Raw genomic sequence first — 26,396 nt, forward strand, 5'->3', positions numbered from 1 at the left:
ACAGCGGACAGCTGAAACTGACACCCGGAAGCGGCAAGGACAGACCACTATAAATACTGGAAGAAACATCAAAGTAGCGCTTCGCAGGAGGCTCCAGAGCACTGATGATGTCTCCTAGCCAGGGGACGAAACGTTTGCAACCAAAACTTCCAGCTCGGCGAACAGAACCACTACAACAAGCACCCGAGCTACAAATCTTTGCACAAACTAGGAAATAAATTGTAAATCAATCCAGCAAGGCAATGATGCCATTCAATTTCAAGTGTGAATAATTAAAACAATACAACTACTTCATTTACCAATGTGACACAACCAAATATACTGTAAACATTTGCTCTTTCATATTGGAGAGACAATCCTATTTTGTTAATGAAGTGTGAATTTCTAGTAATGATGTGCTGCTTACCACACTCTGAGACATTGGACCGAAAGTCTATGAAGATGCCATATTTTCCACATTGACGAGCATAGTGGGCCACAGCGGAGCACATACAAGTTTCTCCACACTTGCAGGTGTCTGCTTTGCATTGTTGTTGATATAAGTCGGGACTCAAATACTGATGGCATGATGCAAACAGATAGTCACTCATAATGCTACACTTCTCTGTGGCATAAGAGGCTGCAAATGAAACATGAAAAGAAATTGAGAAATATTTCATTCACAAAATGAAAAGCTTTCTTTTGTAACTTTTAAGTTTAAATTTGATTGCATACATCTACCATTATCTTTTCAGATAATTGTATGTCAAATATCACTCTAATTTGTTCTCAGCCACGTCTAGTTTGAACCACTGGGAATATGCATTACATAAATTATGATGTGTCACCCAGATTTTCAAATGTTCATCACTTTCTTGTCTGGGAAAACCTATTGTGCTGAATCTCCAAAGCGGTAGCAATGAGGAGGGTGGTTGCTGTACTCGTAACTTCCCAAGTCAGCATTGTGTGCATTATTTCCAAGATGCTCCAATCACAGTTTTCAAACAAGTATGCAGTGCATTTAGGGAACTCGTTGGAACGCTGCAGGGAGTCAGGAACATAGCACACAAAGCCTTTTTTTTAATGTTTCTTGTCACTATTTAGTAAATATAAAGGTCAGACTTAGAATATCAGTAAGTGGATTAGGAGATAAATGGGTGAATTGTTCTTATTTATTCATGGTTCAGGGACATCACTGGCTAAGTTTAAGACTCATCTCTAATTTCCCTTGAGATGTGAAACTGTGTTCCCTCCAATGATTGCAGTCCTTAGGGCTGGGGCACCCACAGTCATATCAGGAAGGAAGGTAAGGATTTGGCTCCAGTGACAGTGGGGGGATTATTATCATTAAGTATAAGGAAATTTATAGAGTCTCCGTCTCCTGTTCGTTGCTTACCTTTCCATTATTCATAACTAGATGTGGCAAGACTCCAATACTTAGATCAAATGTGCTGGTTATGGGATCACTTAGACTTAGACTGGGTAAAAAAGACCTTGGCTATTCACCCAATCCATGTCCCCCATGATTCCAGAATCCTCTATAGGTTACCCCTTGGCCTCCAACACTCCAGGGAAAGCAGGCCCAGCCTATTCAGCCTTTCCCTATAGCTCAAACCCTCCAACCCTGGTAACGTTATTGTCAATTTTTCAAGTTTAACATATTTTCTATAGCAGGGAGACCAGATTTGAACACAGTATTTCAAAAGTGGCCTAACCAATGTCTTGTACAGCTGCAACATGACATCCCAACTCCTACACTCAATGCACTGACCAATGAAGACAAATGCACCAAACACCTTCTTCATTACACCTGTTTACCTGTGATTCCATCTTCAAGGAACTATGAACTTGCACTATAAGGTCGCTCAGCTTGATAACATTCCCCAGGACCTTACCATTATGTATTTAAGTCCTGCTCTGATTTGCCTTTCCAAAATGGAGTACCTCACATTTATCTAAATTAAACTACATCTGCCACTCCTCAGTCCATCGGCCCATCTGTTGTGGGTTGTACTTTGAGGTAATCTTCCATCGGCCCATCTGTTGTGGGTTGTACTTTGAGCTAATCTTCTTCACAGTCCACTACACCACCAATTTTGGGGTCATCTGCAAACTTACTAACCATTCCTCTTATATTCAAATCCAAATGAGTTATATAAATGACAAAAAGCAGTGGCATAAGGAAATAAACACAATGGCTACAACACGGAGGCTAGGAATACTGCGGTGAGTAACTCATCTCCTGACTCCCCAAAGCCTGACCACCATTTCCAAGGCACAAATCAGGAGTGTGATGGAACATTCACAACTTGCCTGGATGAGTGTAGTTTCAACAACACTCAAGAAGCTTGACACCATCCAAGACAAAGCAGCCCACTTGATTGGCACTACATTCACAAGCATGCACTTCCTCCACCACAGACGCTCAGTAGAGCTATCTGAAGATGCACTGCAGAAATCCACCAAAAATCCTCAGACAGCACCTTCCAAACCCACAAGTATCTAGAAGGACAAGGGCAGCAGATTCATGGGAATATCATCACTTTCAAGTTCCCCTGCAAGCCACTCACCATCCTGACTTGGAAATATATTGCCATTCCTTCACTGTCACTGGATCAAAGTCCTGGAATTCCATTCCTAATAGCGTTGTGGGTCAACCCACAGCAAGTGGATTCAGCAGTTCATGAAGGCGGCTCACCACAACCTTCTCAAGGACAACTAGGGACGGGCATTAAATGCTGGCTAGTCAGCGATGCTCACTCCCCACAAATGAATTTTAAAAACACTTCAACTTAAGTGAGTTATAGTTGCAGGCTAGAAATAATATAAACTTTCTGTTGTGGCTGACTGAGGGGGTTAAAAATGGGACAGTCAATTCACGTCTCCTCATATGGTCACGACAACATAAACACCATGTGATATTGATATCCCAAATATATCAATAGCTTGTTTTTCATAAAAACAACATTAAAACTGTTCAAGAAATATAACAAAACACAGAATAGAATATTTCCAAGAACAACAGACCATGTGTTATACAATGCTCACCAGATTGCTGATGCATGTCACATGGATCTACCTCAGGAATGTTGGCACCTGAGTTGCAAGCTGTGGAGATTCTCCAGGAATTGGCAAACAACTGTGGTGTGCTTTCAATCATTCCCCCTGGGGATCTTTACAAATGGCAAACAGAAAGGGAGTAGGTCATGCACAAACTCAATGAATGGAAGTACAGGGTAACATACAAAATAAGCTTCCATTTTATCATCTATTTTCCACTAATGGCTAAAAACAAATTAATATCCGTTTGTTTTTAATATATAATAGAATCACATGTGTTACATAATCCTGCAAAGATAACTGAATCTGAAAGCGTGGTCAAGTGAAATACTAATATGATTTCCAGGATCATACTGACTATATGTTATATTGACAGCATGTTCCACACTGTCTGTGTCATTGTGAGTAAGTGATAAGAACTTAATGCGATGAAAGGTAATCCAAAGAGAGAAAAAAATCAAATAGCAAGTAACCACTAGACAGGTTTTCTTATTCACCACCCCCACATATACTAAAAAGGAACATCGACAGAGGCCTAGCTGTGTATCTGCTTTCTTAGTTTAAACTGCTGTATGGTGATTGGAGACTTGGAAGAAGAATTAAAATAAATGTAAAGAACGATTTGTTAGAAGTATAAATTAATGATGGTTCTTTTGTGTAATAATCATACAGAATAACAGTTAATGGTTACAGAAACATTTGAGATGCATATGAAACACATAAGTTAAAAGCAGAAGCAGGTTATACAGCCCTATGAACCCATTCCACCATTCAAAACGATTGTGGCTGATCTGTTTGCATTTTAAATTCCACAATCCCATCTTCCACTGATTATCTTTGATTCCCTTCCTCTATGAGTATCTATTCCCTGTATAAACTTCACTACATTCCAGATAATGTTTACAAGCCAATTTTCTTTTGAGGCCCTGTCGCTTTGTGATTTTTTGGAGTGCCTGAATTATTGATTAAGTTAATTCTTTGAATTCACGGACTGAAGTTCACTTCTCTGTTGATGTCAACCGAGAAGTAAAGAATATTTCCTCTTGTCAATTCTTTAACAAATGCACTAGACATTTCAATGCAATAATGTATTTTTGATAGTGTATTATAATTCTTACATCTGAACAAACTTGTACTAAATCTTGTTGCTCATGTCACTCTTTTCTAACACTTTACAATTTAAACTCAAGTCAATATTTATGATGGAATTTGTCTATGTAAGCTAGCCACCCTACAGTTATAATATGATTACCTGGGGGCTTTTCACTGCACAGCAGCAGAGTTGTGCTGGCTAACAGAACAATGGGAAAACTTACAGCTTCCAATAGTGTTAACAGACCTTTTACATCCACCTCAGGTGGGGACTGTTTAAAATCAAAAATCTAAAAGACAACAGCTCTAAAAATGTCACACTCCCTCATCACTACATTGAAGTACAGCCTGGATTATATATGTGTCCCTGATTTTTAATCAGATCAAGATTTACAGGGAAAAGGCAGGAAAACTTTCACCCTAAGCAAAATTGTTCAATTTATAAAACATTAAGTTTCCACCTGTATATTGTTAGCAGTTATTGACTGGAACTATTACCTTTTCTTTTTGCATTGAGATGACTGACAAATTTAAAATGCTGGTCAAGTTCCAATGATGTACAATTACCTTTGGATTCAGCAGTGATAGATAGGCTCTAAACAGCATCAAATGCTGGTCTAAGTTCAAAGAATACCACAGATGAGCTCCTGGTAAATTTTGTGTAGCTTGGAGGAGCTAGAGAGCTCCGTCAAACTGCAGAAAATCAGCATGGAACAGTGATACCTCATACATACCAGTCCACATCCCTCCCCACACCCAAAACCAGCAGTGGACAGTTTGCCTAATGTTATGGCAGCTCAAAATCAAAGGTTTCTTTGATGTTTCTAGTTTTTTGACTGCAAAATGACTCAATTAACCATGAGCTAGGTCTCTCAGTCAGCTAACTTGATGACTTGTTAATATGGACATAGCTCCACTCAAACTCACTCCACCACGACAAGTTTGGTTTAATGGGATGATGCAAAAAGAATAGGTAAAATACCATTTAGCATTTAAACCAAGTTGAAATATTAGCTAAACATCAAAACACAAATTTTAAAATACTGTTTTGAAAATGTTGAAATCTCCTGCAGTTCATATCATTTACTTTGGTTCAAGGTTACAATTTAGATTTTTTTGTCCCTAGCTCTGATTAATTATTAATACTTTTAGAAAGATAATTTTTATTTGAGCACTAATGCATTAATCTAAACTATTAATTTGTGCAATTCTTTGAGTGCTTTGTGAACATCTGGAGAAGCAGAAATGAAAAAGTGTCGCCTAATTGACAGGTAAGGATTGAAGTTTCTGCCAAGCTCCAGACACAGATATGAAATAAAACTTCACAACTCACCAACAGCAGTGTTAAAAAGTGATCCTTGTTGAAAAGAAACACAAAGCTTTAGATACAAAAAAATCTAATTATGACTATTATTCTTTGTAGCCAAATTGTAATCAGTCATTAAGTTCTAATCAAACTCAATTAACCTCAAGGCTTGACAAATACTTACAAGAAATCATCCTGAATATTGCCATTGAATGTTCCACAGAGACCAATGGTATCCTCTTTCCAGCTTGTATCCACCTGGATGTAGAGCCGTCTCCCTTCTCTATCATATTGCAAATGCAATCCAAAGTTGGTCTTAATTTGCACAAACATGGAGCTGAGCTCAGTGACTTCAAACAAATCTGTTAAAGGACAAGGGAATGTACTATTGAGATTATGGTGTGAAACAGCTGTTTAAGCAAGTTGTTGTCAAACTGGTTGCTCTAATTAGCTACGTTTTACCAAGTCTGTTGGGTAGAATGCTAACAGCAATTAAGTTAGACATGGTTCTTTATACAAGTAAAATGTACCACTTTATTAATAATCAAATATAATTTAACTAATTCATCATTAGATAAGTTATAACTTTAAAAATGAGGCAGGGAAATACCAACAAATTGATAAGGATGTGAGTTTGCTCACTGAGCTGGAAGTTTTGTTTTCAGACATTGTGTCACCATACTAGGCAACATCATCAGTGTATGGCCAACTATTTATTAATGAGCTTTGGTTTCCTTGGGTTGGTGATGTCATTTCTGATGGTGATGGCATTTCCAGTGGTGATGCCATTTCATGTTCTTTTTCTCAAGGGGTGGCAAATGGGATCCAAGTCAATGTGTTTGTTGATAGAGTTCTGGTTGCAGTGCCATGCTTCTAGGAATTCTCGAACATGTCTCTGTTTGGCTTGTCCTAGGACGTAACACCTATGGGCGCAATACACTAAAACTAGTCCAAACATGGGAAAACAATTCCATCCGACACAGCACCATCTGTGAACAGCTGCACTTTTTGCACAAATGCCTAAGGAAACAGGTATTATCTAAATGTCTTAAATACAAACCTCCCCTTAACACCCCATTAGCCAAAGGAATAGCAGAGCAAAATGGCCACAGAATGCTTAGATTAATGATTAATGATAGCCAGAACAGACTCCATAAATACAACCAGGAAATTTCGTGCCAAAAAACTTTACTCATTAATGCAACAGACCAGGAATGGACAGACAGTACAACGAACCATAGATATTAGACAACGACAAACCGAAAATGAAAAAACTAGACTTGCAGAAAAAAACTAGGCAAACTTACATAAAATAACGGCACTGACAAAAAACTTATGTGACCAACCCTTCACAGACACTGAAAAATCTGTCTTTGTAAGAGGATTAAATTAGAACTTCCAGGATGCGGACAAAAAAGATTTCTTAGTAGCATTGGAAACAACACTGAAAGACAATCCAACTCACAGAAGAAACCCAGCAAACCATTAGACAAACAGTCACACCAACATTAAGCAGGAAAAGGAAGGAAACACACTCAATACACAAGAAAGGAAGGCATTAGAAGGACTAAAAGAAGATAAAAATATTGTTGTCCTACCTGCAGACAAAGGACGCTTGACAGTCATTTTAAATCAAGGGGTCTACATTGAGAAAGCCCCTCTTAGACCCATAGTCTCACGACCTGTAACACCAACTTACAGATTAGCCAAGGAGCTACACCAAAGACTAAAACACTTAGTAGATGACTTACATCACTCCACCCACCTCACCTAAGAATTTCTGAAGACCAAAGACATCAAGATAGAAGACGATGAAATAATGGTCTCCTTTGACATAACAGTCCTGTTCACATTCATATACATCAAACTGGCCAAGGAAACACTGACGACACTACTGGAAGGACCAAAGACACATACACCAAACACCACCAACTTCATTAGCAAAGACAGTATCGCCAAGCTAGTGGACCTATGCCTTACCACCCACTTCACCTTCAACAACAAATCCTACAGACAAACCAACGGAACACGCATAGGATCTCAGATATCAGGGTTCTTAGCAGAGGCAGTAATGCAGAGACTAACAAACAGCTCTGCCAACCATCTAACCCAAGCTTTGGGTCCGTTACGTGGATGACACCTTTGTCATGACTAAACGAAACAAATTAGAGGAAACCTTCAACACCATCAATAATACCCCTACTGGCATAAAATTCACTGACGAGAAGGAAAACAACAACAAACTGCCATTCTAGATAAAGCGAACAGCCAATGAGGATCTTCACACCAGCGTATACAGGAAAACAACACATATGGACCAAATACTGAACTATAGAAGCAATCATTCCAATACCCACAAAAGGAGCTGAGTTAGAACATTATTTCAACAAGCCACCACACACTGCAGCACAGAGGAACTATGAAAAGCAGGGGAAAATCACCTAGACAGTGTATTTAAAAAGAACGGGTACATAATGAACACAGTCCGCCAATTTCTGAGCAACAAACCCAAACAAGCAGACAAAACATGTCCAGACACCTAGTTACTCTCCCCTACGTCAAAAACATCTCAGAAATGACTGCTAGACTACTCAGACCACTTGGCATCATGGTAGCCCACAAACCCACCAACACACTAAAACAGCAGCTAATGAACTTGAAAGACCCTGTCCAGACAACCAGCAAAACTAATGCCATTTACAAAATACCGTGCAAGAACTGTAACAACACTACAATAGACAAACAGGCAGAAATCTAGCCATCAGGATACAAGAACATCAACTAACCACAAAAAGACATGGCCCACTATCACTAGTATCTTTACATACAGATGAGGAAGGACACCATTTTGACTGGGACAACACATCCAACCAAGGACAAGCCAAACAGAGACACACGCAAGAATTCCTAGAAGCATAGAATTCTAGTCAGAATGCAATCAACAAACACATTGACTTAGATTCCATTTACCACCCCCTGAGAAAAAGAACAAGAAATGACACCACCAACCAAGGAAACTGAAACATATAAATAAAAAGCAGGCCACACCACCAGTGCCTCACTGGAGACACACTGATGATGTTACCTGGTATGGTGACGAAATGTCTGAAAACGAACCTTCCAGCTCTGTGAACAAACTTACATCCATAACCTAAACCTGAGCTGTAAATCTTCTCAAAACTCGTTACTGACAAAGTGACTTTACAATAAACTATGAGCACAGGAGGAGGAGATATTTAACCTCTCAAACCTGTTCTAGTGCCACACAAAGAGATTAGGACTGATCTGCAAACTAACTCTATAGACACACTCATGTCCCTTAATATCTTTGGACAACGATAAAAAAAATCAATCCCAGTTTTAAAATTAATAATTTACCTAGTTGTTGTGTGGAACAGAGTTCCAAACTTCCATGGAATATGACAGTAGTTTATTTAATCTCTCCATGCATCCTTGGCCAATATTCCCTTTCCAAAATGTGGTGCCTATAACTATTGAGGTGTGGTCTAACTAGAGTTTTGCACAGTTCAAGTATTATTTCTACTGTACATTTTTAAAAAGAGCATTCCAGACACAATGTTATGGATGGGCAAGAAACAAAAAATGTCAGCAAAGTACAGTAATGTCACCAGTCTGGTTTACAGTAGTCATTGAGTGCTTTCCTCCTGTTCCTTCTGATACCTTTTGACTCAATGAGGATACAAGATTGGTAGAAATATTGATTCTCAATCTTTCATTCCCTAGTTCCAGATTCACCTTTTCAGTTTCTCTGATGGTATTTCCACTGCCCCCCTCCTCCCACCCCCCACCACCATTTTTCTTTCAAGTACGATTTGAGACAGAGAGTGAGAGAGGCAGAATCAGTGTGAGAGACAGAGAGGCATTTAGCTGCTTTCTCTCTCATAAACTGATGTTTGTCCAAACACAAAGGTATAGCTGCTTGCCCAGGAACCAAACAAGAAGTTATTGCTACACCATCAAACTCTAACATGAAGCAGATTAATCTTACTTTGGACTGTACTAAAAATAATGCAGTGACCCCACTGCATCTCAAATTATATAAAAATCTAAAAATGAATATTAGCTTTTTCACTAGAAGTTTAAAAGGAAAGTACTTCCACCAAGCCAAGCTAATACCACATACTAGACAATTACATTTTCTGGTTAATATTTAAATATCTGGAGATCACTACGAGCTGTAACCAGAGCCGATGAAAAACTAAGTACTAAATGTAATTGTCCATGATTAGATGAATGTGACTTTGGTTAACTGTTACAAATGATCACGTGTAAAGGGTAAGCAAATGTGTAGACAACTAAAAGTGATTTTTGTAAAGGCTAAGGAGCAGCAATATGTACTTTGAAAGAGAAAGATACATTTGCAGCTTCAGAAAGATTATTGTAGCAAGAGGTTATTATTTCATACCATCTTTATAAGGCAAACTGATCCTGTACTGATTACAATGGTACACCTCGCCCGAATGAGTCAACGTCACCTGTTTCTTCAAATCTTCATCAATAACTAGACTCACTGACTGAATACAGGCACCATTTAGATTCTGAGAAAAGAAGCAGAGACAGTTTAGAGTTTCATAATATGTGCTTGCTCCATTCACTTTTACAACATAATGTTTTGATTTCAATCTGTCTAATAAATCCATTAATTGGGAAAGTTGGATAAAGGGAACACAATGGATTTCTTCAGTATGTTTCCAATTACCTGATGTAACTTTGTCAAAAGATCAACAGAAATTTCATTTGTACTGTGTCCAAAGCTTCTGGTGTTTTTTAAAGTAAAAATATCACAGATTTCCAGCAATTATTCAGCAAGTTAAAACTGAAGTAAAGAGATTATTTTTCAATCAAAGTATCATAAGATTTTGGAATACACTGCCATAAATACCATAAAGTCAATTGAAATGTTAAAAATTAAGATATGTGTTAATGATTGGTTGGTTATGTTGTTAAGGAAACACAGGTGATGGACACTGAAATGCTGGCCTTTATATCTAAAGGGCTGGAATTTAGGAATGCTGCAGGTATACAAAACTATAGTGTGATGCCACAGAGTACTTTGAGTAGGTCTGGGCACTACACCTTAGGAAAGATGTTTTGGTCCTGGATGGAGGTCAGCGTAAGTTTACAAGCATGATACCTGGACTTCATGGGTTAAGTTATGAGGTGAGATGAGACAAATTAGGTCTGTATTCTCTAGAATTTATACGGTTAAGGGGTAAAATGATTAAGGTCTTCAAGATATTAACTAGGAAAGACGGGGTAGATAAAGATAAAGTATTTCCAGTGGTTCAAGATTCTAGAACTAGAGGTACAGTCTAAGAATTAGGGCCAGGCCATTCAGGAGAGATGCTAGTAAGCATTTCCACACACACAGAGTAGTAGAAATTTGGAACTCACTTCCTCAACTGGCAGTTGATACCAATGCATTTGTTAAATTTAAATCTGAGAGAGACAAGATTGTACTAAGCAAGGATATCAAGGGATAGGGGCCCAGGGCAGTCATATCCAGTTAGGCCAGAGATCAGCCATGATCTTACCAAATTGCGGAGCAGGCTCAAGATGCTATATGGCCTACTCCTGTACCTATGGTTAAGGACTAAGAAAACATAACAAGAGGCTCCCTATGGTGCAGTGATAGCCTCCCTACCTCTGATCACAAGACTGGGATTTAAATGTCATCTAATCCAAAGGTGTGTCATAACATTTCTGAACAGCTGTCTTAAACATTATCCGGAAGCTCACATTAAGAGAGTCAGAAATGTCCCTCAGAAGCCCATTCCTCCCACTCTGAGCTGTCTCTCTGAAATTCACTCCGTGCCATTCCAATCTTTACAAAGGCTGCTTCTCTTCCTTTCTCTCATCTACTGTCCAGGCATGTCTCGTCATCTGGACAGATATCCAGTGGTAGCAGGGACCCTTAGTAGAGGGCACTCTTTGTTGGAGATTTCCTTTTCACTATTAGAGATCTGACAATGGAGGGTGTTGTATGTTGCAATCCCATGTAATAGGAAGTTATACCATCATAGAGTCAAACAGTAGGGAATCAGAGCCTTCAGTCCAATTTGTCCATGCCAACCAGATTTCCCAAACTAAACTAATCCTATTTGCCTGCATTTGACCCATATCCTTCGAAACCTCTTCTATTCATATACCTGTCCAAATATATTTTAAATGTTGTAACAGAACCTGCATTTACCACTTTCTCTGGCAGTTCATTCCATATAGGAGAAAGTGAGGACTGCAGATGCTGGAGATCAGAGCTGAAAATATGTTGCTGGAAAAGCGCAGCAGGTCAGGCAGAACCAAGGAGCAGGAAAGTTTCAGGCATGAGCCCTTCTTCAGGAATGAGGAGAGTGTGCCAAGCAGGCTAAGATAAAAGGTAGGGAGGAGGGACTTGGGGGAGGGGCGTTGAAAATGCGATGGGTGGAAGGAGGTTAAGGTGAGGGTGATAGGCCGGAGTGGGAGTGGGGGCGGAGAGGTCAGGAAGAGATTGCAGGTTCGGAAGGTGGTGCTGAGTTCGAGGGTTGAGACTGAGACAAGGTGGGGGGAGGGGAAATGAGGAAACTGGAGAAATGAACTCAGATTTCTCCAGTTTCCTCATTTCCCCTCCCCTCACCTTGTCTCACTCCCAACCCTTGAACTCAGCACCACCTTCCTAACCTGCAATCTCTTCCTGACCTCTCCGCCCCCACTCCCACTCCGGCCTATCACCCTCACCTTAACCTCCTTCCACCTATCGCATTTCCAACGCCCCTCCCCCAAGTTCCTCCTCCCTACCTTTTATCTTACCTTGCTTGGCACACTCTCCTCATTCCTGAAGAAGGGCTCGTGCCCGAAACGTCGACTCTCCTGCTCCTTGGATGCTGCGCTTTTCCAGCAACACATTTTCAGTTCATTCCATATGCACACCACCTGTATGAAAACATTATCCCTCGGGTACCTTTTAAATCTTTCCCCTTTCACCTTAAACCTATGCCCTCTAGTTCTGAAATCCCCTACCATACTGAAAAGACCTTTGCTATTCACCTTGTCTATGCTTCTCATGATTTTATAAACGTCTATAAGGTCACCCTTCAACCTTACACACCAGGGAAAAAAGCCTATCCAGCCTCTCCTTATAACTAAACCCTCCATTCCCAGTAACATTCTTGTAAATCTTTTCTGCACACTTTCCAATTTAATAACATCCTTGCTACATTAGGGTGACCAGAACATAGCAGTACTCTGCAAGTGGCCTCACCAATGTCCTGTACAGCCACAACATGACATCCCAACTCCTATCATTAATGCTGTGACTAATGAAGGCAAAAATGCTAAATGCCTTATTAACCATCCTATCTATCTGTGATGCCACTTTCAAAGAACTATTTACCTGAAACCCAGGTCTCTTTGTTTGACAATACGCTCCAAGTCCCTCCCATTAACTATGTGAGTCCTGCCCTGGTTTGTCTTACCAAACATGTAATACCTCACATTTATCTAAATTAAACTCCATCTACCACTCCTCACCCCATTGACCCATTTGATCAAGACGCCATTATAATCTTAGATAACCTTCTTTACTATCCACTGTACCATCAATTTTGGTGTCATCCACAAACTTACTAACTATGCTTCCCATATTCTCATCCAAATTGTTTTATTAATTACAAATGACAATGGACCAACCACTAATCCCTGTAGAACACCTCTGGTCACAGGTGTCCAGTCCAATAGATAATCCTCTACCACCTCCCTCTGTCTCCTAACATCTAGCCAATGGCTTGCAGACACCTAGGCCAATGTTTTATTTGTGGTTATGAAGCATCCGTGTTCCACATGTACGGGGTTGGTACTAGATTGCAGTCTTTTTGCCATTATTTGAAGGAGCTGCTCCTCAAATTTCACCCTATTCCACCCAATACTCCTGATCTTTAATTACCCATTACAGAGGAGGCCTAGCCAACTCAGAAGACATCACGTAAGTCAGTTCCTGGGCTTGGAGAGGTTGGCCATTAAAAATCTGGATAGTGGGCAGAGTGTTGCTCATTCAGATTATCTGCCTGCCTCTCTTCCATGGTCTTCAGGTAATCTTGAAGCAGTAAGTGATGTCCACCAGTATTTTCACGGCCTTCCTTGACGAGTGGGTACCACAGGGAATGGAGCAGCCCTGAAAAAGCTATTGTTTGATTACCTCAAGAGTGTAAGGACACTGCCTTACTAGTTCAGAGGCAGAGATCAGTTATGCTGCACCCTGTGATTAGGCTGACTAACAAGGAAAACAATTGGTGTCATGTTTCATACTTCACTATCTGGCCTGGGTCTGATTAAAAATAAATATTTAATTATATGGAAGAAAGTCGAAGAATTGGAATTACATAATAGAGCTGCCATAATTTCTTTTGCCATGTGGTGTGTTTAAATGACTTAGTTCTCTTCTTTTGTTTCTATCTACAACCATAATTGTCTTTTTGAATCAAAATAAACATTTATAAAATAAAGTAGTGAATTTGCATATGCTTGTCCATTTACTAATATATTTAAATAACTAGCATTTGTTTCATCAATTTCAGCAAACTGTTACTAATTTTGACTATAAGATGGAGCTGAATTCATACAATATAACACAATAACAGGTGATCTCTTATGTCTTCAGATGTAAACACTTTTCCATTTGGGTTGCCTTATTCTAAGAGCCATCTATGTATCCAGTCAGAGGTTAACTATATAATTAATCACTAATCCATACATAAACCCAACTGAGAATCACTTTGTGTAAGTTGCATTTGGCATGATTATACAATTGAAAGGAACTGTATGTTCAGGATTTTTTTTCAAAAACCTTAAGAAATCATCTCGAGCAATCTCCCTCTCCCTAACTGCACAGGTCTAGGTATCACATGGCCAAAGTATCATTTCACTGGAAAACAATTTTGTGGCAGCTAAAATAACCAACCATTGAAACCAAGGCTCATGAAATCCTAAGTGTTAAGATGCAGGAGAGAACAAGATTGCAAAGTGGTTTGAACATAACAGTAAAGATGTCTTGAGAAGTTCATATGGATCTGTGTGGGACAACAGAGTATAGTTTTAGTTTCCTTACCAAAAATAAAGTAAAATGTCTGAAAAAATAGTTCATTAAATTGACTTCCTGAGAGAGCCTATATTCTGTGGCATGTAAACAGACAATAAGTGGTCTGTTTGAAATGAGTAAATATTTTTAGAAAACTTCTCAGGACAAATGCTGAGAAACTATTTCCACTTGCTGTAAAATCCAGAACCTAAGAGGTTAATTCTTGGGAGAAACAGTCAGTTTGTTTAAAGTCTGAGATGAAGAGAAATTTCTTCACATTCAAGGGCAGTGAAGTTTTGGAATGCAGTAGACCATTAAGGCAAGGATGCTTAGTAGATTAGGAGATTATTGAATAGAACAGGTATATGGGGATGGAGACATAGGACAGGGAGCTGAGGTAGAAATTCAGTTAGTCATAGTGTCATAGAGGTCTACAGCACAGAAACCTTCAGTCTCAAATATGCGAACAACAGACTAAGCAAGCCATTTCACATTGTTACCAAGCAGTAGTTATAATGCAAGTGATATTTTCCAAGTAATGAGATGATGCTATCAATCAAAAAATATATTTTGCCTTCCACACAATTGACCATGCAATTTGTGAATTTCGGTGCCAATGAAATACCAGGTATGTAGGCCAGACGTTTTGACAATTGGCTGATAAAATCAAACATGTCCTTCAGGTGCTCATATCAGAGCGAGTAATGATTGGTTTCAACCAGACTTGGCTGACAGAACCCAAGACAAATTGTCTAGATTGTTAGACGTGATTCCATGATTGAAAAACACTTGCTGAAGAATTCTGAGTGAACTAATAGCTACATTTAACCAATTTCAAATTATCAGTTGAACTCTAATGTGCCTAGTTTACGCCTCTTAGAAGGGGTATATGTTTACATGCAGAGACCTGATCTCTGCAAACAAAAGGAGTCTGTTCAATCCTTGCATATTTTTATTTTATCTGGAGGTATGCAGAGAATATAGTTCCCCATTGTTTACTCGATGGCAATATCCCAGCCAATCAATTCACACAGACTTTCTCCTACAATATTAATTGTTGTGATTGCTTGAAATGTGGCATTCCTGCACTTGCTCTGTACAAGACAAAATGCTTGGCAATGGGTCTCTCTTCAGCTATAAAAAACGTAATAAGCATAAAAAAAGCAGTGCCCCTATAATGGATTTATTCTAGAAATTAATGACAAGAATGTATTGTGACTTAGCTTCAGGATGTTCTAACGCCATTCTCAAAATCAGAAAAAGGTTCAAAAGGAAATGCATATCTTAGCAATTCAGAATTCTAAGGATATTTTTCACTAGTAAATTACCTGTCTACTAACATTGAAAATATCATCGGAGTTTATTTGAACTATTCATGTTAATACTAATATTTCAGGTTTTCTGAACTTTGTAATTGTGCCCCATAACATGGAAATGTCTCACTATAGTTCAACAGATTTTCATTGGGTAAAGAGTTACAAGAATATTCGGATACAAGCAGAATTGAAAATGGCTTATTTCTTACTACTTCTTAAAATATTTACTACCTAGGTTGGCTCTTAAGCATTGACTGGAGCCAACAAACAAAGTGTAAGGCAGTGCTTAAAACATTTGGAGAAAAACACCAGGAAAAAAAAGTGAAATTCAAGCCAACAATAATTCCCTGTTTTACTGAATTGTCTCTTTCACGATGTTACATTAATCCCTCTTCAGGCCAGTGTTTTCATATCAGCTGCTGCCTCTTTCATCAGTTGCTTTGCAAACTTCTTTTATCCTGGCCTGCTCTCATCCTCTACACCATCAAAGGCATCAACATTTCAACAGACACAGATAGGGATCCATTGACTCAACTTCACATACAAGTTATTGCCGTCAATGTGTCCGAAAATTTCACATGATTCTTAAATCTACATGGTCTTAGTGAATATCACTTTCATCACCTTCCTGGCACCAGACGATTGCTAGCTTTGTGGTTGAAAGTTGAGAAAATTTGTAGATTTATTTTCAACTGAAATGTAATGGCCTTTATTGTGCCACTTAGTAAAGATAAGTTGAAAGGCTTTTATCTAAAAAGAGATGTGCAGCCAAGTTCAGTCGCTGTAATTCAAATTCACCAATCACTGCTCCTGTCTTTTCTTCCAAACATTTTCTCTATATATTTATTTTCCTTCAATACTATTCTATTTTCAGATTTGTTCAAAACCCTTATTATTTCAACCCTTCTGTTTTATCTACAAAAGCAACATTTATTTCTTACTGTGCCACACTGAGAATTTTGAAGACTGATGGTAAATTTTCCTGAATTACGACTCTTTGCCAGAATATACTGGCACGTAGCATGGAAGGTGTATGCCCGATCATCAAATGTCTTGAAGTGAATATCTCCAGTTACTGAGCACTCCGCTAGAATCAATGAGAAAAAAGTACTTAGCAAAATCAAACTGGTACTATAAAATTTTAATCATCACACGTAGCAACCCAAGTCAAAGCTTTCTGGATCATTGCGGCAGATACCTACTATATATCGACAGCTTGATGACAATTACAGAACTTTCCAAATCAAGAATTAATGACAGTTGATCACATTGCTTTTTTTTCAATGATGAATTTGTACTATCATCTATTAGAATCCATTATGGGGTGGCACAGTGACTCAGTGGTTGACACTGCTGCCTCACAGTGCTAGGGACCTGGGTTCAATTACACACTCGTGCGACTGTCTGTGTGGAGTTTGCACATTCTCCCAGCGTCTGTGTGGGTTTTGTCAAGGTGCTCCGGTTTCCTCCCACAGTCCAAAGTTATGCAGGTTAGGTGGATTGGCCATGCTAAATTGCCCATTGTATCCAGGAATGTGCGGGCTAGGTGGGTTAGTGATGGGAAATTCAGAGTTGCAGGGATAGGGAAGGTGGATGGGTCTGGTTGGGATGCTTTTCAGAGGGTCGATATGGACTTGATGGGCCATTTAGCCTGCTTCCACACTAGAGGGATTCTATGATTCTAATAGGAAGCAGATACTGCCTTGGAATTGTACTATCGACATGTAAGTTATGTGGCACCACAATGCATTTCAACTGGTTTAACTCAACTGTTGTGTGAATTTAGCAGACTGTGAACCTATCTTTGAGTGGAACAAAGACAAATGAGTTTATGTGGGAATCATTTTGCTTTGTTAGGAAAAAATGCCACAAACAATGAAATATCAGTGGACACAAGCTAATTTTTAACTTATTATAACTTACAACTAAGGAAAGTCAGGCATGACTAGTACAGGTAAAGGATATTAGAGATGCATGATAGGCTAGGAGCGGCCACTGATGTGTACAGCGGCAATGCATTTGATGAACAAATGAGTATGTTTCTAGAGATTCTCATCATTGAGGGATGCAAACGAAGAGCGGTTGATTTGACAAAAATTGGGCTTATTTGCAGGTTGGGAATTTCTGGTATTGAAACGTTCTTTTATATATTTAAGTCAACCATAAGTTGCTAATATTGCTGTGGAAGAATTCCCTTGTATCTACCAATTGCTCATCCTTGATTTTAAGGTTCGCAAAATGATAATCTATTAACAAATAAATAAATAAATTGATTTGGCTCTGCAAACAACATTGTTGTGCCTGTTTTACAATCATATAAGTGGTGTATCAATTACAAATCTAATAGTGGTCAGGCCAATCATAATTTCAGTCTCGATCTGTGCTGCTGTAAATCTAGCTTTTTTTTGAAGTAGGTAATATTGAAATGAGGCTGCTACAGCTATTTCCAAACATATTTTTAAAAGTATGAAAAGTCATCAGAAATATTATGGCTGTAAACTCTCAGCTTACTTTTCAGATTCTGCAGTGGCCTAACTGGCAAGTTGGTTTTCCCTTTGAGGAGAAATCTGCAAAGTATGTTTTTTGCTGAAGGTAATTTTCATGTTGAACCAGAAGGAGCTTGGGCCAATAGGGGCATTCTTACCTGCTAACCAACTACTTCAGTTGAACCCTTATTTGCTGTTGCAACTTGCTGCGAAAAAGTTAATTAAAATCAAATTCATAACTGCTTCAGGAGTCCTGAATGCCACATTGACTGGGCAGTGCAACTGTATCCAAATATTGCGTCCATTCACTGAGCAAGTCAAATCCAAAGCACCCCCCAATATGATAAATAACAAATGTGTAGAAGAGAATAAGAATAATCATTCACCTGGACAGTCATTCTCTGTACAGTTCCAAGTGCCTCCTATGCATACGCTGGAACCAAATAAAGTGAATAAATTATGTGAAACAACTTGAAACAACATCAATTCCTATTAGGATATATTTAATAAACCAACTACTTCAGAAAGAAAATAGATAACACCCTTTCTTTCCTCCTCAGGACAGGAGAATTAGTTTGGTCCCTCAACCTGCTCTGCCATTCAATAATCATGGCTGATCTGATATTCTTCATGTCCACTTTCCTGCCCTTTCCCCATAACCCTCTATTCCTTCACTGATTAAGAGTCTGCATTTCAACCACAGATGTGCACAAGGACTCTACCCTACAGCTTTCTGTGGCAAGGAGCTTCAAAGATTCACAGCCTGCAGAGAAAAAGAATTCTCCTTATCTTGGTACCTCTTTATTCTTAGTCTGCACTCCCTGGTCCTAGACCCTCCCATGAGGGGAAACATCCTGTCAAGCCCCTTAAGAATCCTATAGATTTCATTGAGATCACCTCTTATTCTTCAAAACTCCAGTGAGAACACGCCCAACCTGTTTCACCTTTGCTCATAAGACAATTGCTTCATACCAGGGATCATCCTAGTGAACCCTCTCTGAACTGCCTCCAAAGAAATGATACCTTTCCTTAAATACGGGGACCAAAACCACTCTCAGTACTCCAAATATGGTCTCACCAGCACCTTGTACAGTTGCACTAAGGTTTCCTTACTCTTATATTCTAATTCCCTAAAATTCCTTTAACCTTCCTGATTACTTGCTGCAGCTGTGTGCCAACTTTCTGTGCTTTATGCCCAAGTACCTCTTGTGCTGCAGCTTTCTGTCCACTTACTTAACTTATCAATATGTCTCCGTTTATATCCCACTCACAACCTGCATTTTGATCTATATTTGGACAGCAAAATATTTAGAACCACCAGAAAGGAAAGGAAATAAATGGCAATAGTGAAACCCACAGTCATAACCGCCAAGAAGGAAAAGAACAGCATTTGTACGGGGAATACCTCCACCTGCAAGTCCTGCTGCAAACCACTCACATCCTGACTGGGAAAAATGTCATTGTTCAGCTGAGTCAAAATGCTGGAACTGAACACCCCACATCTCCATCACCCCAACCATCCCCCACCCCCGAAGGCATTATGTGTCTAACAGCAGTTCAAAAATGCCCACAACCTTCTCAAAGGTAATGAGGGATGGGCAATAAATACTGACCAGCCAGTGATGCCTACATCCCATTAATTCATTTTTAAAAATGGGAATAATAATGATAATGAAGGGAAGAGAGAATGGGTCAAAAGGTGTACATGTGGAAGACATTTGGGGGTAGGCAGCAGGGGAAATGATAACATGGAAGTTCTGTCTTGGGGCAATGCCATGATCAGCCAAGAGGGAGTAGGGAGAATCTGGTACTAGGTGACCAGATTTCAGATTTGGTGTCAGATGGGTGTTACTATCAGATTAGCGGACTTGTTCCTACAGTGTCACTGCACCAAAATCTTGGAATCTCCCCTTCTCACTGCATTGCAAGTCTAACAACAGCACGTAAATTGCAACAGCTCAAGTCAGCTCACCACCTTCCGAAAGGCAACTAGGGACGGGAAATAAATGCTTACATTTCACAAGGGAATTATAAAATGAAAAACAAAATCACAGACTTGAATCCAGAATGCTCCTGGCTCAGGGGTGAGAATACCAGTATCAAACCACAGCTGATACAATGACGTTCAATGTAGATTAAAGATGGTTTAATTGTTAAACTTCTGTTCAGTGTGCATCAAGTATAATATTATCCCAAATCTTAACTGTCTTCTCTTTTCCCTTGTTACTTGCTCCCTTCTAAGTGAGCATTTGTTTTGTGAAACAAATTTTTTTTGAGAGAGAGAGTGTGTGTTTGTGTGTGTGAAAGAGAGAGAGAGAGAGAGCTGTGAGAGGTTGTGAGAAAGGGTTTGTGGAGGAACAATGGAAGGTATGAATGGGCACAGAAAAAGCATAGGAGGAATGATTGAAAATGAAAAAGTCATGGGGTTTTGGTGTATGGGTGAGGATATATGAGGACTGAAGGCAGGTAGCCTACCAGTCATCCACAGAACAAGATCCCAGCAAATAGAGTTGGGTCTCCTAATTTGCTGGCCTCAACATTAGCCCACTTAATCCAGCATCAGAAGGCAGCAATCCTCTCTCCAGCCTACACCAACTACCTGGGGTGGAAACAACACGTGTATGCACATTCACTTGGAAAATTCACTTGGGAGAGTGACATCAAGAAATGGACCATCCAAGGATTAAAATCCATCTGTGTATTGTAGTTTCAAGTCTTGTGGCACTACCAACAAATCCTGAATATGTGAATTTTCTTATACTTAAGTCTTCAAATAATTACATAAAGCATGTGTAATTTTAAATTTCATAAATTTCTTACCTACTTCACAATAAACATTCACTTTTTAAATTATAAAGGATGTTCGCAGGATAATTAGCACCATTCTAACAAATTTCATGTTCTCCTAATCTTGAACAATCTTAACTATTTAAGTAAGGTCCTAAAGTGATGACCTGTGACAAAATCTAGCCATGAGATGGATTCTTCTCCTCTGGGGTTCTCAGGAAGAGGCTGCTGGAGGCCAGAGTCCTCTGTCCTGGTAATTACTTTCCTTATTTCTCCATAAGTCTGCCTCAGAACCAGATCCTGAATTTATTATATAAACCAAAATGGTATGTCAAGGGCTTCTAAACCATGAAGGAGGATTAATTCAATGAAGTTAAATGCTGAAAAGCTGAACAAGTCTTGGATTATCTTAATTTGCTGGACGGGAATCTTACATACTAGGAATGGTCACTCCAGGTTCCAGCTATTTCTGTAACAGCCGGAAAGTCATGCTCAGCATATAAACAAATTTCTGATTGGAATTGTTGGTAGGAGAGAAAAGTCAGAATATTATCTCAAATCTGTCTATCCATTATATTTACATCCCTTTTCTACATTCATGGTCCTGTTGTTTTCCAATTTAACACTTCTGTTGCAATAGAAGATCCAGATCTATTTCAAATTATCCACATCAATTAAATATTTAAAAAGATTTGTATAAAAACCTTGAATTTATCTTAATAAGACATCAGCCCAAATCTTTCAACCCGAGTCAGAATTCCTATTTCCGGCCCACATCAGGTGAAAGATTGTTCAGTTATTCCTTAGTTTTTCAAGCTAGACTTCAGACGTAGGATCCTTCAGAACTGAAGCAGTCCAGCAATCACAGAGACAGCATTGAATTGAATCATTGCCGAAACTGTTACTTCTTTTTTTAATGAAATTGATTGCCATGTTCCAGAAAGTACACATTGCTAGAGGTCTCAAGTCCACCTTGATAGTAAGGGAGAGAAGTGAAATATGTAAGGTAGCTGACTGAGGACGGTTGCCCATAGCAGCTCAGTAAGTGAGAGGTTGAGGACTGGGTACAATTTCAGGTGGTTGGAAGTGGATTGGTCAAGTGTCCATGGGGGACAGATCAGGCATCCAATGGGGGTGGGAGATTTTCAGTACTGCTCTAATGCTCATTGTAGTGAAAGTGATGTCACTTGGCGCCCATTTGGGTTGAGTGTCCATTGGGGTGCCCAAGGTCTCTGGGATTGGGGCACTGGATGGCCAGGGAGAGGGAACAACTATTGTGAGTGAGCTTGGGGGTTCCAGTGGTGAGTAACTGAAACAGTGGCTAATATTATAGTCAGTGGTTGGTTTGAGAAGGTCTTAATTTCAGCAATATCTCTGAGGGAATTATTAAATATAAATAAATCAGAACGTTGCAAAGACTCAAAATCTAACTCTGGGTGCAAGGTAATTAATTGCCCAGTGGAAATTTAAGCTTCCTAATAATTATCCACTGTCCCAGCATCAAACACAAGAGGTACCAAAGTGTGTCTTTTCGGGAGACTGGAAGATCTAAGCGACCATATATTACATTCACAATCACAGAAGAATTTTACAATGTTTTAATGTGAAATAAATCCTCCTGAGAATGGAAAGACACCTTGATGAATGAATCACTAACCAGTAGCTGCATTGTTTCTGAATTACAGAGCCTGAAGTATAGGGAATCCCATGAAACGTACAAGGACACTCTGTGGAGTTCAAACATGTTCCATTTTCATAAACTAAACCTGTAAGAAACAATTACATCATTGTATGTCATATTTTGAATAACATTTTATAGCTGTCAGAAAATACTATTGGTCATATTAAAAGTTATATTTAAACTTTAGTTCACAAGTAGGTGCAGAAAATTATTAGCGAATGGTTAGTTGATAAAACCAGAACAAAAAACTTTTCAATCATAACATTCAAACTTGAGGAATACTTTGGGTGTTCCTTAAAACCACTTTGGCAATAACAACTTGCATTTATAATTGTGCCAATAATACAATAAAATATTGCACAGCACTTCACAAGAGCACATTGATACAAAGCATGATACTGAGCCCAATATTAGTGCTGATCACTAAAGTCTTAATCACAGAGTAAAACTTTAAGGAGTATCTTAGTGAGGAGAGGCAGTGAGGTTAAGGGAGGGTATGCCAGAGTTTAGATGTTAGATAATGGAAGTCATAATCACCAATGGTGGACCAATTAATATTAGGAATACACAGATCAGAATGAGAGGAGTGCAGTACCTCAATGTGTTGTGGGACTGCAGGAGATTACAAATACGTGGAACAGGCAGCCAAGGAGGTATTTGGAAACAAGAATGAGATGTTGCTTGACTGGGAACCAATGTAGATCAGTTTACTGCAAGTGAAGATATGATTGGGGGAGCAGAGTTTGTATGACCTCAAGTTTATGGAGGTGGAATGTGAGCAATCCAGCCAAGACAAGAACTGAAATAGCCAAAACTAGACCAAATGGAGGCATGCATGAAGGTTTCACCAGCAGACAAGTAGAGATGGGGTGGAGTCAACTGTTGTTATATTGTATAATGCCAGGTCTTCGAGATGATATATATGAGGAAGCTCTTGGGATTCAAAGTGTTGCCAAGTTACAAACAGACTGATTTAAAAGACTCTTTGGTCCTCAGTAACAAGCTGATTCTCTCCAGGCCATCCCACAGTATCTGGTGGTAGAATTCATTGAATAATAGAGACAGCTGCAACAAGCAAGGAAGAAGATCAAAGATAACAAAACCTGTGGTACTCTAGCTGAGGTCTCCAGAGCTGCTGAGCTTCTGCTCGCATCTGCAGTCATCCTGTAGATTTGGGAGGAAAAAGAGCTCCTCCACCCTACTCCTCCCCCAGTCTCAGGAATGAAACAGTTTTTATTGTCTTTATGCTGTTTGATCTGTTTTGTTGCCTAAAGCAATGACCCTGGAACACATTGAGCGGTTCTCATACCTTGGCATCCACCTCTCTCAAAAGGCCAGCTTTAACAAGGAGATCCAAAAGAGACGCCTGGACTGTGTATCAGTGACACACAAATTGAGTGTTTGAAAAAATCTACCAGCAATGCCTATGCCACATTCTTCTGACTCATTGCAACAACATTTGAACAAATGTTTGTATCTCTAATGATGCCGGATCCAAAACCTTCAGGCCGGACTCCTGCAATATCACTTATAATGCATTGGACACTATACCCTACAATCCTGTAAAATATTGTTCCAAGAGGTTCTGTTTTCTCCACTCTCAAATAGCAGCTCATACTCAGAAGCTCTACTTGGTATATGGCAACATCGACAACAATAACTAGGAGGAGCCTACTGCACATTGTTCAAAGTCATGACTACTTTTCCATCAAGGTACATCATGCTTCACCCAACATGTCAATGGTGATGCAAAGTAACAGAGAGAGCAATAAAGGAAGCATGTCTTGCATTCCAACTTGTGTAATGCCCTGCCTCATGTATTCGAAGATCTGAGAGTCAAAATAAGCCTGTTCAGTCCCATAAAGAGATGGCAGAAACTCTTAACTGAGTATCAAAGAATAGCCTATGATGAATTAAAAATGCAACAAAAGCACATCTGTTTGTCCTGGGGGTTTTTTTGGCTCACTGCATTTTCTCATTTTCTCTGCACTACTACTTTAACCATAACTTTACTCTTTCCTCAAATGATATACTAGCAGTCTAATCTCGCCTTTCGCAATTATAAACAACTTGCTCTGATCTCATTTTGTTTTCTCTTCTATTGTCATTTGGAGGCAAGTAAGATACTTCAGCTGCTTGCAACAGCCAAAGTACTGACCAAATTACTAAAGGACCAGCTATTTAACTGTCAGTCGTCATCTACCAGTGCATTCTCCATAGTGACACCGTTACCAGTCTGAATCTACTTGCAAACAATAAGCATGCTCATCCTGAACAATACACAAAAACCTGTTCCCTTTATATTAAAATTCTTCCAAATGTCCTGAAGAGTGCAAGACTGCAAGTGTTTTTTTTAAAATGGGGGGCTTTATTCAGTAATATGCCAGCAATACTTACTTGAATTTTCTATATCGCTGTTTGAAAACCAGATCCAAAAGTCAATTTAAAATATATTTAAGTAATAGGCTTGTAAAGATATTAATGCTGTGATTGTCACCCACTAAGGTCAATCTTTGACACGTTAAGACATGATAGGCTCGCTATGGACAAGCAAACAAATGAGGCTTAAGAAAGATTTTAATTTAAATTATGAATCTAAATTATGAATCTACCTTCAGGGCAATAGCATCCATCAAGACACTGAAAATCACTGTCAATGCATTCCTGCTCCAGGCCACATGACACGGGACAACAATCTACACATTCACGGTGGACAAACCCATCTTCACAAACTGGCACTGTGGGGGAAAGAATGGCAAAGAAAAACTAGCAATGAAGATAACCTGAGATTTTCGATTGTGAATCATCACATTGCATTCAAAAGAGATCAGTTTGGAATTGTTACATTTACAAAGTAAAATGACAAAAGTTCTGTGGATTTAAAACACCCCTACTTTTGGCTCCCATTAACAACAACATTTTTTTTTAATTCCACTTCATCATGAGCTGGATTTCTCTCTTCTGCTGCTAGCAGTGTGCCTTCAGCTCAAAATAAGTAGAGAACACCAGCCTATATCTCCATAAATAATAGTTCCCAGACTGTCCTAATGATTCAAGTGAGATCTGACAAAATCCTGCAATTCTGGCAGCATCTATCATGCAGCAGGCAATTACAGCCAAAGACCAGACAGTCTCAGTCATTAAACATGATTCATGAGTTACACAAGAGGCTTCTACTGATTGCGCTGCAAATCTATCAATTGTTCGATTTTCAACACACATTTTGTTCACTTAATTTGTTCATCATAATAAATACAAAATATTATCTGTTCGGAGATATTTATATGTCTAATATATATATTCTGACTGCGATAGGTAAAGGAATAGGTCAGTGCTAGAGGTTTTATTTTACTAGACATCAATTAAGGTTTCATTCCTACAGAAACAAAGCCAATGGAATAATTAGTCACAGATAATAATTGCTTGATTGAAAAGGGGCTCATGAATAAACAAAGGGTCTTGCAACTAGTTAATGCTTAAAGTTAGCAATCAAACTATAAAGTTGTGATAGCTTTTCATTTAACCCTGCTGAAAGGGGTTTGAGAAGTTAAGGAAGTTGGGATGTCATGTTATAGCTGTACAAGTTGGTGGTTGGAATATTGCTCTGTTTTGGTCTCCC

The 26,396-nt window shown here is 39.1% G+C and overlaps 1 protein-coding gene across 1 annotated transcript in view; it reads right to left on the reverse strand.

The window, feature by feature from the left end:
* Positions 1-26,396, reverse strand: part of otog (otogelin) — a 211,317-nt gene that overhangs the window by 166,612 nt on the left and 18,309 nt on the right. Inside the window, exons 7-14 of the mRNA XM_060838635.1 lie at positions 25,390-25,515; positions 22,754-22,862; positions 18,696-18,742; positions 16,765-16,910; positions 9,864-9,996; positions 5,622-5,799; positions 3,028-3,152; positions 407-619 (exon numbers count right to left, since the gene is read on the reverse strand). Coding sequence (XP_060694618.1) covers positions 407-619; positions 3,028-3,152; positions 5,622-5,799; positions 9,864-9,996; positions 16,765-16,910; positions 18,696-18,742; positions 22,754-22,862; positions 25,390-25,515 — 1,077 coding nt within the window. The remainder of the gene's footprint in view (positions 1-406; positions 620-3,027; positions 3,153-5,621; positions 5,800-9,863; positions 9,997-16,764; positions 16,911-18,695; positions 18,743-22,753; positions 22,863-25,389; positions 25,516-26,396) is intronic.

Source organism: Hemiscyllium ocellatum, chromosome 18, assembly GCF_020745735.1.
Source record: "Hemiscyllium ocellatum isolate sHemOce1 chromosome 18, sHemOce1.pat.X.cur, whole genome shotgun sequence".
NCBI lineage: Eukaryota > Metazoa > Chordata > Chondrichthyes > Orectolobiformes > Hemiscylliidae > Hemiscyllium > Hemiscyllium ocellatum.